The 14,172-nt window shown below is 43.8% G+C and overlaps 1 protein-coding gene across 4 annotated transcripts in view; it reads left to right on the top strand.

The window, feature by feature from the left end:
- The window catches only part of LOC134344332 (tyrosine-protein phosphatase non-receptor type 3-like), a 190,360-nt gene that overhangs the window by 112,427 nt on the left and 63,761 nt on the right, over nucleotides 1-14,172 (top strand). For all 4 annotated transcript variants that reach the window (XR_010017417.1, XM_063043923.1, XM_063043921.1 and 1 more), the window contains exon 18: nucleotides 12,490-12,646. Coding sequence is in view for 3 of the 4 variants with exons in the window: in XM_063043923.1 (XP_062899993.1) it covers nucleotides 12,490-12,646 (157 nt within the window). In the remaining variant the exon portion in view is untranslated. The remainder of the gene's footprint in view (nucleotides 1-12,489; nucleotides 12,647-14,172) is intronic.

Genomic DNA, 14,172 nt, shown 5'->3' with positions numbered 1-14,172 from the left:
TGCTTTGCAATATTGTGTTCAGTTTTGGTCATTCTGCTATAGGATAGAAGCCATTAAACTGGAAAGTTGCTGGAACTCGAGGAACTGAATTATGGAGAGAGAATGAGCGGATTGAATCCTTATTTGTTGGAATGTAGGATGTTGCTGTTGTTGTTCGTCCTTCGTAGTCGAAGATGACCATGGCTTCAAAGTCAAATGGGAGATTGGTGGCTGTGGGTCCGGAGGTGACTGATGAAGCCAATCCGGGCCCTGAAGGCTCGCCCACATGTGGGACACAAGTGGGTGGGTGCTGTCGTGGCAGTGGATGTTGCTTGGGCCTTGCGCACAGCACGCTTTCGTTGCACCTCAATGATGTGCCTGACTTCAGCTGCACAGACTCCTGTGGTGATCTTGCTGCGCCAAGCTGGACGGTCGAGGGCAAGCGTCTCCCACGTATTGATGTTGACACCCAGGCCTTTGAGGGACGCTTTCAGGCAGTCTTTGTAACGTTTCTTCTGCCCCCCGACTGAGCGCTTGCCCTGACACAGTTCTCCGTACAGCAGCTGCTTAGGCAACCGGCTGTCTGGCATTCTTACCACACGTCCAGCCCACCTGGCTTGGGCTTTCAGCAGGAGGGTGTAGATGCTGCAGAGCCCAGCTCGTTCCAGGATTTCCGTGTTGGGGACTTTGTCCTGCCACCTGATGTGGAAGAGTCTGCGGAGACAGCTCAGGTGAAAATGGTTGAGCTGCTTGGCTTGTCTGCTGTAGATAGTCCAGGTCTCGCTGGCGTAAAAGAGGGTGGTAAGGACCACTGCACAGTAGACCTTCAGCTTGGTGGTAAGGCTGAGTCCTCTCCACTCCCAGACGTTCTCACGGAGTCTCCCAAAGGCAGCGCTGGCTTTGGCAATCCTGTTGTTGACCTCAGTGTCTATGTTCACTGCGCGAGAGAGTATGCTGCCCAGGTAGGTGAAGTTGTTGGCTGCCTGGAGGTTCTGGCCCTTCACCGTGATGCGCGGCTCCTGGTATGGCTTTCCTGGGGCAGGCTGGTACATAACTTCAGTCTTTTTGGTGCTGATAGTGAGACCGAAGTTGTCGCAGGCTTGTGAGAAGCAGTCCATTTCACGCTGCATCTCCTGCTCTGTGCTGGCGTTGAGTGCGCAGTCATCAGCAAACACCAAGTCTCTGATGACAGTCTCTCGCACCTTTGTAACTGCCTGTAGGCGCCTAAGGTTGAACAACCTGCCATCAGTCCTGTATCTGACGTGGATTCCTTCTTCATAGTGTTACGTACCCTGTAACTGGGTTGCCAAACCAGCAGAAATGGATCACTCAGTTGGAGTCTGGAGTACTAGAACTAAGAAAGTTTTATTAAAGAAACAAGCAACACAGTAATCGAAAGGATAATAAATGCAACAATTCAACAATGATAACCACACATGTGCACAGAATTAAGATAACAGCATCAATCAAGCTCTATCGTTGTCTAGGGGTAAATGACCAATTTCAAAATGACTCAAAGTTCAGTCCAGTTAGTAGTTCAGTTCGCAGTAATCGTTGCCATGGCGATGGACAAGGTGGGGGAAGAGAGACATAAAATAGGAACAACTGATCATTCAGAACACTGCTTCACTCACAGACCAGCGAGATGGCTCACAAACAGCTTTTGGGCGGGTCCTTGGTGATGTCACCTGAGGTCACCGACTGTGACCCCTCCTCCAGATGCGGTCGATCCTCTGCAGTGAACCCGGCACCCAGGCAAGGGCGGACACACACCGGGTTCCCGCTGATCGTACCTTTCCACCCTTGTCGTTGTCTGGTGCTTCTCACCCACTCGTGAGAGGCGCACCGCTTCCAGGGTCTCGTTACCTCGGGTGGCGTGTGTCCTGCCTTAGCGAACCTGTCCCTTTTTATCCCCCTGCTGGGGTATCGCCTGTCCATCACTTCAAACAGTTCAGGGTTCAAAGGGGGGAGCCGCTCCAGACAGCTCTCCCTCCCACATCCCTTCATTACACATCTCCAGACGCTGCTGCATTGTTCCTTATCTCTCCTTCCCCTGAGGGCAGGTGGCAGACCAACTGCTGATGCCACTGATGCTAGCCCAGGCCAGCAAACATCTTAATTTTATGTGTATTCTCGTAACAATAGTTATGGAAGGCATCTGTCAGCATGGCAGAGAATACCATACTGAACAGAGTCGGGGCAAGAACGCTGCCTTGTTTGACGCCATTTGTCACTAGGAAGGCCTCCAACTGGTCGCCGTCATCCAGAAATTGCACCATCATACCGTCGTGGAACTGCCGGACGATCGTGATGAACTTGCTGGGGCAGCCAAACTTCTCCATGATCTTACACAAGCCTTCTCTGCTGACCGTATCGAAAGCCTTGGTTAGATCAACAAAGGTCACGAAGAGGTTGCTGTGTTGCTCCTGGCATTTTTCCTGGAGTTGGCGTGCAGCAAAAATCATGTCCGCGGTTCCACGTTCCGCACGGAAGCCGCACTGGCTTTCTGGGAGCAGACCTTGCTCAAGATGTTGGAAAAGGCGGTTTAGCAGGACGCGGGCCAGAGTCTTCCCCGCAATGGACAAGAGGGAGATGCCTCGGTGGTTGTCGCAAGACTGGCCGTTGCCTTTCCTCTTGTAGATGTGGACTATGCTGGCATCTTGCAGCTGTTGCGGGACCTGTCCCTTTTTCCACATGGACTGGAAGAGTACAGTCAGCTTTTGCATCATGACAGGGCCCCCTGCTTTGTACACCTCAGCAGGGATTGCATCGGGTCCTGGCGCTTTGCCACAGGAGAGTTGCTTCACTGCCTTCCTGACTTCATCTCCTGTGGGGAGGGTGTTGAGGTTCTTGTTGATCTCTACCTGGGGCAGGCGGGCAATGGCCTCATCGTTGATGTCGGCGGGGTGGTTAAGGACTTTGTTAAAGTGCTCAGCCCACTGATCCAGAATCTGCTTCTTCTCTGTCAGCAGCTGCGTCTCATCTGCATTGAGGAGGGGTGAGGAGCCGGAGGACTGGGGTCCGTATACAGCCTTAAGCGCATCGTAGAAGTGCTTTATGTTGTGGCTGTCTGCATAGCCCTGGATTTCATCAGCCTTCTTGCTGAACCAGCTGTCCTGCATCTCGCGAAGTTTTTTCTGCACCTTTCTTCTTGTGTTGGTAAAGGCATCTTTCTTGGCTAGCGACGTGGGGTCGTTCTGATGCGCTCTGTAATGTTGATGTTTCTCCGTTAGTAGTGCCTGTATTTCTTCATCATTCTCATCGAACCAGTCTTGGTTTCTTCGGGTTGCTGGTCCGAGATGTTCGAGGGCGGTAGTGTAGACAGCGTCTCTAAAGGCTGTCCACTGTTCCTCAACGCTGGTCCCGTCTTCCTGCGGTGTGTCTGGCAGTCTGCTTTCAAGGTCATCGACGAATTCTTCTGCAACCTTGCTGCTTTTCAGCTTGGAGACATTCAACCTCTTTGCAGTCTTGGGGTCTTCTCATGGGCAGAATGCCAAGTCTGAACTTGGACACAATGAGGCGGTGGTCGGTCCAGCAGTCGGCACCACACATGGCTCTCGTCACTGTGTCATCCATCCTGTCCCCCTTCCTGGTGATGATGTAGTCAATCAGATGCCAGTGCTTCGAGCGTGGGTGCATCCATGACGTCTTCTTACAGGTGGGTAAGCGGAACAGGGTGTTGGTGATGACAAGGTCGTGTGTGGCACACGTCTTGAGGAGCAGAAGGTCGTTGCTGTTACACTTGCCAGTGCCATGTCTTCCAATGATCCCTTCCCAGGTTTGGTAGTTTGTCCCTACTCTGGCATTGAAGTCCCTGAGAACGATGAGCTTCTCTGACTGTGGGATTGCTGAGATGAGGGTGTCGAGTTCTTCATAGAACTTGTCTTTAATGACAGTGGTCTTACAGAGATTTATAAAACCATGTGGAACATAGATAAGATCAATGTGCATCGTCTTTTACCCAGTATTCGGGAATCAAGAACTAAAGGGGATCAATTTAAGATTCAAAAAGAACCCAAGGGGCAACATTTTCACCCAGAGAGTGAGAAGTGGTTGAGGTATTGATAATGTATAGGGTTCAGATATTAGATAGGAAATGTTTAGAGGGAAATGGTCCAAATGTGGGTGTAGTAGCAAGAAATTCGAACCAAAGTCAAAGCAAAACAATTGCTGCTTGCCTTCAAACTTGCATGACATGCTGACAGCTCCAATGATGGCTCTAAAGAGTCAAATTCCTTGTTTCGATCCTTTATTGGCAATTAGAAAACATACAACTAAGCTTTATTGAGCGCTGTCTCAGCAGTCTGCAAAGTTGCGACCTCCACCGTCCCAAGCTACAAACTGACACAAAAGAAGCGTGAATACGTAACTTGTTCCTCTCACCTTTACCACATATTTACCTGTTATCTCCTATTTACCACACCTTTACCTGTTGAAGGTGGCAGAAGCTGCAGAGGATAATGTGTTGGATCCAGAGGCTGGTGGGGTGGTAGGTGAAGACAAAGGGAACTCTGTCCCTGTTGTGGTGGCAGGAGGATGGGATGAGGGCCGAAGTGCAGGAAATGGAGGAGATGCGGGTGAGGGCATCAATTGATGACGGTAGAAGGGAAACCACGATCCTTAAAGAAAGAGAACATTTGAGATGTCCTGGAATGGAAAGCCTCATCCTGGGAGCAGATGTGTCAGATGTCCTCTTTCTTTAGTTCCCCTTGTCCTCACCTACTACCCCACCAGCCTCCGGATCCAGCACAATATCCTCCGCAACTTCCGCCAACTTCAGCAGGACCCCACTACTAAGCACATCTTTCCGTCTCCACCCCCTCCACTTTCCGCAGGGATTGTTCCCTCTGCGACTCCCTGGTCCACACATCCCTCCCTACGGATCTCCCACCTGGCACTTATTCCTGTAAGCGTAAGTGCTACACCTCCTCTCTTGCCACTATTCAGGGCCCCAAACTGTCCTTCCAGGTGAGGCAACACTTCACTTGTGAGTCTGTTGGGTCATCTATTGCATCCGGTGCTCCCAATGCGGCCTCCTCTACATCGGTGAAACCCAATGCACATTGGGGGACCGCTTCGTCGAGCACTTCCGCTCCGTCTGCACAACAGACAGGATCTTCCGGTTGCCACCCACTTCAACTCTGCTTCCCATTCCCATTCAGATATGTCCATACATGGCCTCCTCTACTGCCATGATAAGGCTAAATTCAGGTTGGAGGAGCAACCAACTTCCGGTAATTCCCTCCCCCTCCCTTCCCCTATCCCAATTTCACTCTGCTCCCTCCCCCAGCTGCCTACTACCTCCCTCATTGTTCTGCCTCCTTCTACTACCCATTGTGATTTCCCCTATTTCTTCTTCACCTTTCCTGCCTATCCCTTCCCTGCTTCCCCTCCCCCACCCCTTGATCTTTCCCCTTACTGGTTTTTCACCTGGAACCTTCCAGCCTTCTCCTTCCCACCTCCCCCCACCTTCCTTATAGGCCCTCTGCCCCTTTCCTCTTCAGTCCTGATGAAGGGTTCCGGCCCGAAACATTGACTGATCGTTTCCACGGATGCTGCCCGACCTGCTGAGTTCCTCCAGAGTGTTGTGAGTGTTGCCAAGAATCCTTCTGTGTCTGAGGCCTTCAAGACAGGCCAATTCTCAGTGCAGTTGTCAAGTAACAACCCCTTTGGGCAGATCCCTGTGGAGCAGGCTATTGAAGCAACAGTGAAGGATGCACAGACTCCTGGAGGCACATCACGGTTCAGCCTGAATGTTGGAGCTATCAAGCGTCACTACATAACAGCTGAGCACCGCAATGCATTCCTGGGACAGTTAAGGGAGATGGTGCAAAGCAACAAATCAGAGTTTTGTCATGCGGAGCTACAGCTGCCAAGAATTCAGAAAGATGAGGAAGCAGTTTCACCAGTGGTTAGCCTCATACATGAATGGGTCAACCCATTTGCAGAAAAGCAAGACCTCATTAGCATCTCTGCAGCAAAGGCAGTCCCCAAGGACATTGCCTCGGACCTGATTAAGGCATATGAGATTGGTGAGCAATGCTATGCAACCTTCAAGGATGAGAGACTAGAGGAAAACTCACCAGCAAAGAAATTCCATGGTTCAATGAAAACCAACAAGCAGAAAACATTCAGTGGTATGTGTAAGAAGAGAGTAGTTAAATCAAATGGGAGGGCGATCATCTTGAAAGCAGACAGGTCTTTGTTTGGACGCATCATAGTGATGGCACAAGGGTGCAGCCTATGTATGGAGGATATCCTTTCTCATCCCCTTGGACCATTTCCCCTTATCCCTATCCGCACCAGAAGGATTGCTGAGAGAGACAAATAAAGCTACTTTAGCCACAACCTTGCAGAAAAATGTGGCAGTAGAAGAGCAACTCCCTGGAAACTCTACTACAGTGGTTGATGGAATGAACTTTGTCCAAAGAGTGAAAGGTGATCAAGTTACTTTCAGAGATGTTGCCACAACAATTCTGGGTATGGCTGTGAGGGAAGGCAGTCAGAGTAGCAGAATAGATGTTGTGTTCGACACATACAAGGAGAACTCTATCAAGAATAGTGAAAGATCTCTACGGGGTGAAGAGAGTGGTCATGAGTTGCAAGGTATCACAGGCACACAGATGGTGAGGCAGTGGAGGAGCTTCCTGACCAAAGTCGGTAACGAAAATACTCTCATTAGCTTCATAGTCCATGAATGGAGGAAGGCGGAGTACAGAGCAAAACTACAGGAGAAGATTCTGTATGCAACTGTGAATGACAAATATTACAGAATCACATCTCAAGACAGTGAGGAGGTGTCAGCTCTTCATTGTCAACAAAAAGAAGCAGATGGCCACCTACTTCTCCATGCTGCCCATGCCACAAGAGAGGGATACCAATCTGTAGTGGTTTGCTCAGAAGACGGATGTCTTTATCGTGTCTTTAGCATTTTGTGACAAGATTGAGGCCCCATTGTTCCAGAAGTGTGGCACTAGAACCCGTACAAGGCTTGTAGACATCAGGAAGGTTGCTGCCACTGTTGGCATAGAGGTTTGTAGGGTTCTTATCGGGTAGCACGCGTATACAGGATGTGACACTATAAGTGCTTTTGCAGGCAAAGGGAAGACAAGTGCCCTAAAACTCGGGATACGTTCTTAGAGTTGGGTCAGGAATGGGACGTCTCCCCAGAACTGATGGACAAACTGGAGGCATTTACATGTCTCCTGTATGCCCCAAAAGCATCAACCACCAAGGTCAATGAGCTCAGGTATCACCTTTTCTGTGCCAAAAAAGGTAAAATCGAAAGTCATCAACTCCCATCATTCAAAGACTGCTTAACAAAACATGCACAGCAAGCCAACTACCAGGCTGGTATATGGAGAAGATGTTTGGAGAAGGATCCACAAATGCCAAGCCCTTTTGGCAGGGGATAGAAGATGGAGAGAGAAGAGGAAGCTGAACAGTTGGTGGTGCACTGGATGGAAGGCCAGCCAGCACCTGATTCCGTCCTGGATCAACTGGCATGTAACTGTCCAAAACAATGTTCACTCCCAAGATGTATGTGTGTTGCAAATAGCCTCAGGTGTACTGACATGTGTAGACTGGTAGACTGTGAGAACCAGGCATCCACCTCAGAGAGTGTAGAAAGTTCAGATGAAGATGTGGACTTGGAAAATTATTATGATTATTGCTGGTTATGAAAGTATGGAAAACAGTATGGAAAGCAATCTTTGATTAAATATATTCATTTTACAACCAAATGGGGCCTAGGTTATGGCGGTGTGAAACCCCACATTTGAATTATTGTACTGTAATTCTATATGCTATGACAAAAGCTTAAGGTTGTTTTGATTTGATACAACAATATGGAAAATATCATGACATTGATAAAACTGGGGGGGGGGCATAACATTTTCTGCTGTACTGATGTTAATATGGAATATATACAAAAAGTGATTTTTTATTTGAAGTAATAAAGCTGCCACTGGTGCAATGCTATCACATATTTTCTAATTCTAGGGATGTATACCTTGCCAAAAATCACTATGAGCAGTATTCCCCTCAGATGGTACCAACCAACCCTACTGCATCACGGACTATTTGTTCTAGTTGCTTTCTTTTCCAACTAAGAATTAAGAGCAAGTTCTTAAACCTAAGAATCCAAGCTGAGAAGTGATAGATAATACATGTTGCTGCATCCAACTCTTCTTCAATCTGCGTGACATTCGTTGTAACAGCCTTCTTGACTTCTGGATCATCTAGCGAAAGTCCTTCAAAACAATTGGGATTCACAGGCCATTCACTTTCAGGCCAAAGAAGATATTGAAGTCTTATTCTTCAGAAAAGCCTTCACCTTCACTCCTCTGGAAGTCACATTTGCAGGGTTGATTGTAGTATTCACATACTTCCATTGAGACTTTTAAGTATTTCTGAAACTCTGTTAGCAACAAATATTTGGAATCTGGAAGTTTCATTTCTAATATACTTCAGCACAGAAGTACTATCAGTCCAGAAAAACTGAGTCTTGAAGCTGCATATGCAACACCTTCCACAATGTGCCCATACAACTTGCCATCATAGCAGCAATGAGCTCCATATGAGGGATGGAAACCAACTTCTGTGGAGCTATCCTAGATTTTCCCATAACAAAAGCACTGTGCCCATGTGAACATATGTCAATAGGCAAGTCACCACTCTGTAGCCATGTTCATTTGCATCTGAAAAATCGTGTAACTGTGCAGTCACTGTTCAGTAACTTCAACAAAAAACAAGGATTTCAAACTTCTAGTTATCCTGAAGTCTTTCAATTGACAAAGTCCTTCCAGCCATCTTGTCCACTGATGAGCAACTGATGCTGGTATAGCATCATCTCAACCAAGTCCTCTCCTGCATAGGTCTCGTAGGATCTTCGTAGCAGATAATACCACTGGACTCAAAATTCCTAAAGGCTCATAGATGTAGAGAGGATCTGCTCTAATTTTAGTACCTCCGTGATTCTGCCTGTAGGACCTCTTTCCTCTTTCTGCATTCATGTTTGATAACAAGATGAACTGTAACCTGTCGGCAATTGAGTCTCCCCATTCAGGATGTTCTGCAGTCACTCAGTGACATCCTTGAACTTGGCATCAGGGAAGTAACACTCCTGATCAGTTCAGTAGTGATTTTATGAAATGACAGGGTAGGTTTGTAAGTTAAGTAGCCAGCTCCTAATTTAAGTTTTTCAATATTTCCTCCTTCAGATATCATCAACTTTTGAATTGTTTCCTGATTCTAATTGCTGCTGCTTATCCATCTTAGGCATTGATTCACTCTTTTTTTTCATTGAAAAATATATGGCACTCTTTTTATTTTGATCATCCCTATCCATTGAGTCGTTCCACTGACTAAAATTTATTTATATTGAACAACTTTTCCTTTGACTCCAATCACTTCAAATAATATTGCTAGTTAAAGTTTGAACCAAATTTTTTTGAAAGTACTTTATTTCCGTAATTGAGTCATACAGCTTCGGCCCAACTTGTCCAAGTTGTGGACCTGAATAGTCCCATTTGCCTGCATTTGGCTTGTATCCTTCGAAATCTCCCTTAAATCTTATTCCAGCCACCTGCTACTTTTGTCATTATCTGTGATTATTGTTGTTACTAACTCAAACTTCAGCTGAAGAAGAATTATCAACTTGACTGTAAGTTGTATTTTCTCCCTTACTTTCATATAGTCCATTTACAGCACATGCCTTTTATTCTGACATTTCTTTCTACCTTTTGTGTCAATCACACACTCCACTATGATTCCCACTATTTCATTTTGCCAGTTTCTCGAGTTGTCTCATCACTTCTGCTCAGTATCTTTTCCCATGACCAAGGTTCTGTTCCATTGTATAGAAATCCAAAAATCTGAAGATTCTGCCAGCCTTTACTGTTTTTGTTTGCACTCCATTTTGCTTGACAGAGCCATAGTTTAGTTGCCATTAGCTATAGAGCACAGAAAGAGGCCCTGCAGCCCTCTAAGCCAATGTCAACACCAGTGCCAATCTACATTAATCCCATTTATCAGCATTTGGTTCTTAGCGTACTATGCCATGATGCCCAAACGCTGCTTAAGTGTTCAGAATCAGATGTATTATGACTGGCATATGATATAACATTTCTGACTGTAGTATAGTGCAAAGACATGAAAATCTAAAAATTACAAAATAAATAGTGCAAAACAAAAGGGATAACAAGGTGGTGTTTATGGATCACTCAAATGTAATTGTGGAGGGAAAAGATACTGTCCCTGAATCATTGTGTGTGGGTCTTCAAGCTCCTGTACTACCTCCCTGATGCGAAGAGGTTGCTAGAGGTCCTTGGTGATGGACTCTGTTTTCTTGAAGCACTACCTTTTGAAGATGTTCTTGATGATAGGAAGAGTTGTGCCCAAGTTGTACAAGGTCTTATCTCATCTTCTCAGGCAGATGGCTTTAGATTTCAATTGCTCCCTGGGTGGAAAATTTCTTCCTCCAATCTTTTGAAACTCTCTTATTCCTCATCCGAAAGATAGATAGAGATGTCTTAATTTGTCACATGTATGTCAATATATCGAACCGTACAGTGAAATCTGTCATTTTGCACCAATGACCATCAGTCTGAGGATTATGCTTGGGGATGCCTGAAACTGTCGCCATGCTTCTGGCACCAACATTACAGGTCCACTACTCATTGACCCTAATCATAAGTCTTTGGAATATGGAAGGAAACTGGAACACCAGGAGGAAATCCACATGGTCTCAGGGCGAACTTACAATCTCCTTACAGAGAGTAATGAAAATCAAACCCCAATTAGTGACTCTGATGCTGGAAAACAATTGTGCTAACTCCTGTGCAATTCTCCTACCCAAATCATTCTAGTTGCAGAATATAAAAGAACATGGGGGAAAAAGTAGAAATGTGTGAATCCAGCAAGAAAATTGGGCAGCTAAGATGCAAAGTTCCTAAAACTTTACTTTAGGGTTCATCTATTCTTTAATCTTTACCCTTTTTGGAACTTCAATGAGGTGAACTTAAAATTGGCTGTATCGAGCTTCAGTTAAAATAACCATTTAAAAGAAACAGACTTCTATTTCTCCTGTATCTTTCGTAACTTCAGGATGTTCAAAGATGCTTTTAAGTCAGCAATGGACATTCAAAGAATTGCCATTGTAGGAAACACAGCAATTAATCTGTTTAAGCTGCCAAAAGTAATAATGTAACATTGACAGATCGATCTGTTTTGGTGGTGTTAAATAAATGATAAATTCTGAATAGGGCAACCATATAATTATTTCAGTAAAGATAAATCTGTAACCTAAATGCTACAATATTACCTCTGGTCTTAGAAACCTCTGTTGTGAGGAAAAGTTTATTATCTGCTATGTCTTTGCCTCCCATAATTTTACTTCCCTACATCTAACTCACCAGGCAACCACACAAAATGTTGGAGGAACTCAGCAAGCCAGGCAGCATTTATGGAAAAGAATAGAGTCAACATTTCAAGCTGAGACCCTTCATCAAGCCTGCTGAATTCCTCCAGCATTTTGAGTGTGTTGCTTGGATTTCCAGTATCTGCACATTTTTTCTTGTTTGTGATTAGTCTAACTCACCAGGTGCTGATTCGCAAGCCCTTTTTTCAGACTGAGGCCCTGGTTTTCTTGTACTGGACCTTCAGTTCCCATGCCTCCCTGAAAATTACAGAGTTGACCAGAAAATTCATTCTTTGTGTTTATCAGAAATGTGGATTAAAAATGTGTGGGAGAATATCATTTGAAGTCCAGAAAATCAGCTAGTTCAGCAGCACCAAAGTCTGGGATGTGCCATATTAATGAAACTTAATTGTGATTGAAATTATGTCACATTTCTTTTGTTGTAACTGTGTATGAATCTGGGTATCCCACCCAATACCAGCATGGTTGCACTTTTACCACAAAAGTCTGTAAAAGTTTAAAAAAGTAATTCACCAACAGCTTAAAAAATGGATAGTAATGGATAATAATTGTTGGCTTTGCCTGCCATTGCCACATTTTTTTAAAGTAAAAGTTGAATTGATATACTGTACCAACAAAGGAATACTGGGAAATTTTACTTGGGTGAAGTTGTTCTGCTGAGAAATAACTACTAAATGAGTTTTCTTCCATTTGGGATTAATATCCAAATCTTTCTTGTGCTGGATTAAGTAACAGGAATTGAAGTCAGCTTGCTCAATTGATCTGGATATACTTGAGCTGATAAATGTTTAATTTTGTCACAAAAGAGGTGGGCATTTTATTTTGCTTTCAAAACAGGTGATTTGGGGCAAAATTCCCCAGAGTAAAAGCAATATATTTCAGAGTAAAAGTTAATATTTCAGCATTACTATTGCAAAATCTGTGTTTAGTGAAATAAAAATCAACAGATTAGTTCATGCTACATAAACTGAAAAGGAGAACATAGGTTGCTGTGGTCATAAATTAATTGGATGAATATAATTCCAAAATCTTTTGCTTTTGTTTGTAATACTTTGATGTTTATTGTGTAGGCTGACATTTATACACCCAAACTGAATGAAGGGGATCAAATCTTGTTGATCAATGGCAGAGATATCTCTGAACATACACATGACCAAGTTGTTATGTTTATAAAAGCAAGCAGAGAATCACACTCCAGAGAACTAGTACTTCTGGTCAAACGTGAAGGTAACTAATTGTTGAACTTTTTATAAATGTTTGCTTTACTTGAATAGTCTTTATTTCTTCCTGAAAGAATTGTTCATGTTTTCATGCAGGAGACAGCTTACATCAATAAGAACACAAGTAGTAAGAGTAGGCTGATTGGCCCCTTGAGCCTAATCTGCCATTTTTAAAATCATGGCTGATCCAGTCTCAACATGAGCATATTCCTTATTAAAGGATGGGGATACTATTCAGAACTTGCATTTCTTAATTTCCATTCCTTTTATCCTTCCCCAGGCAAGGCTTTACTTAAGATGTATAATCTAACAGCAGTTTTTGCCATTTACTTTGAGGTGTATCTAAAGGTTATATTCCCTGCCTCAGCAGAGTTGTCTGATTGGATCATTTACTCCTAATAACCGTGATTTGGAGTAGAATTCTAAAGGAATCTAATGTTTAACAATTAATGCTAAGATTAAAAACGACTACTGAGTCAGAAAACAGAAAAAAAGTAACTGTACTCTTAAGATTCCAGAGTGTTGCCAAATGGTGCTAAGTTACCAACTTAAACCAATTATTGTTTTGGGTGCTTTGGGTGAAAAAATGCCGCAAATCTTCAAAATAGCATTTCTAACCCCTCATGATGTCTGCAAGTATTGAGCATTTCTCCTTCTTTCCACCAGTTTTACTGGTCCATCAGTTGCACGGTCTGGAAATCTTCTGCCATCCTTCACTGGTGCCTAGGTCAGAATCATTCTCTGCATGATCCCAGTGCTGCCTCTAGCCAGCTGTAACTTCAGTCACAATGCGCATCACCTTTTGAGGGTGCAGTTTAGCCTCAATCTTTGAAAGTTTGTTTTAACGGATGCAAACCAAGCATTTCACTTGAGTCCCCGTTAATGTATCTAGCTACTGAATTACACATTCATCCCAGGAGACTTGCACAAATATGTTAACATTCAATTTTTTTGTTTGCATTGTTTTCTGAAATTACTCTAAACATAATGACTTCTGGAGTATAAGATGCGTTCTTCAGTAAAATGTTTATAAACATTTAATTCAAAACTTTCATTTAGTTTTGAACTGCAAAAATGCTAGGTGTAGTCATTTTTATTATTGACATAGAATCCAAGTAAAAATGTAGAAGTCTATTTTGATTTTTGACTGAGCTCTTGATATTATTTAACACAATTTTGCAACTTATTGGTGCTTGCATGATAAAAAATTTAAATATTTTGCTCCGAATATTTAGTCTTGTCATTTCATGATCACACCAGTGTTTATATCTTCTAAAATCATTAAATGATAGGAATTTTATAAGTTACTTGAATAATAAAATTCTGTAGGACAAAAGCAGTATGGCCTCTATTCCTGCCACGCTTCTTGGAAAGAGCAATTTGCCATCCAATTCCACAATTCTTAACCCTTGAACAAGTATTATTATGAGTTCTGTATTCACAACTAGCTTTGCTATGTTTTAAATAATTCTAAAGGGTTACTTGTGCTTATATACAAGGTTTGTGTTCAAGTCATCTATAAGTAAACTCCAA

This window comes from Mobula hypostoma, chromosome 3 (assembly GCF_963921235.1).
Source record: "Mobula hypostoma chromosome 3, sMobHyp1.1, whole genome shotgun sequence".
NCBI classification, from domain to species: Eukaryota; Metazoa; Chordata; class Chondrichthyes; order Myliobatiformes; family Myliobatidae; genus Mobula; species Mobula hypostoma.
The sequence above is the reverse complement of the archived record's forward strand: the minus strand, read 5'-3'. Positions and strand labels throughout refer to the sequence as shown.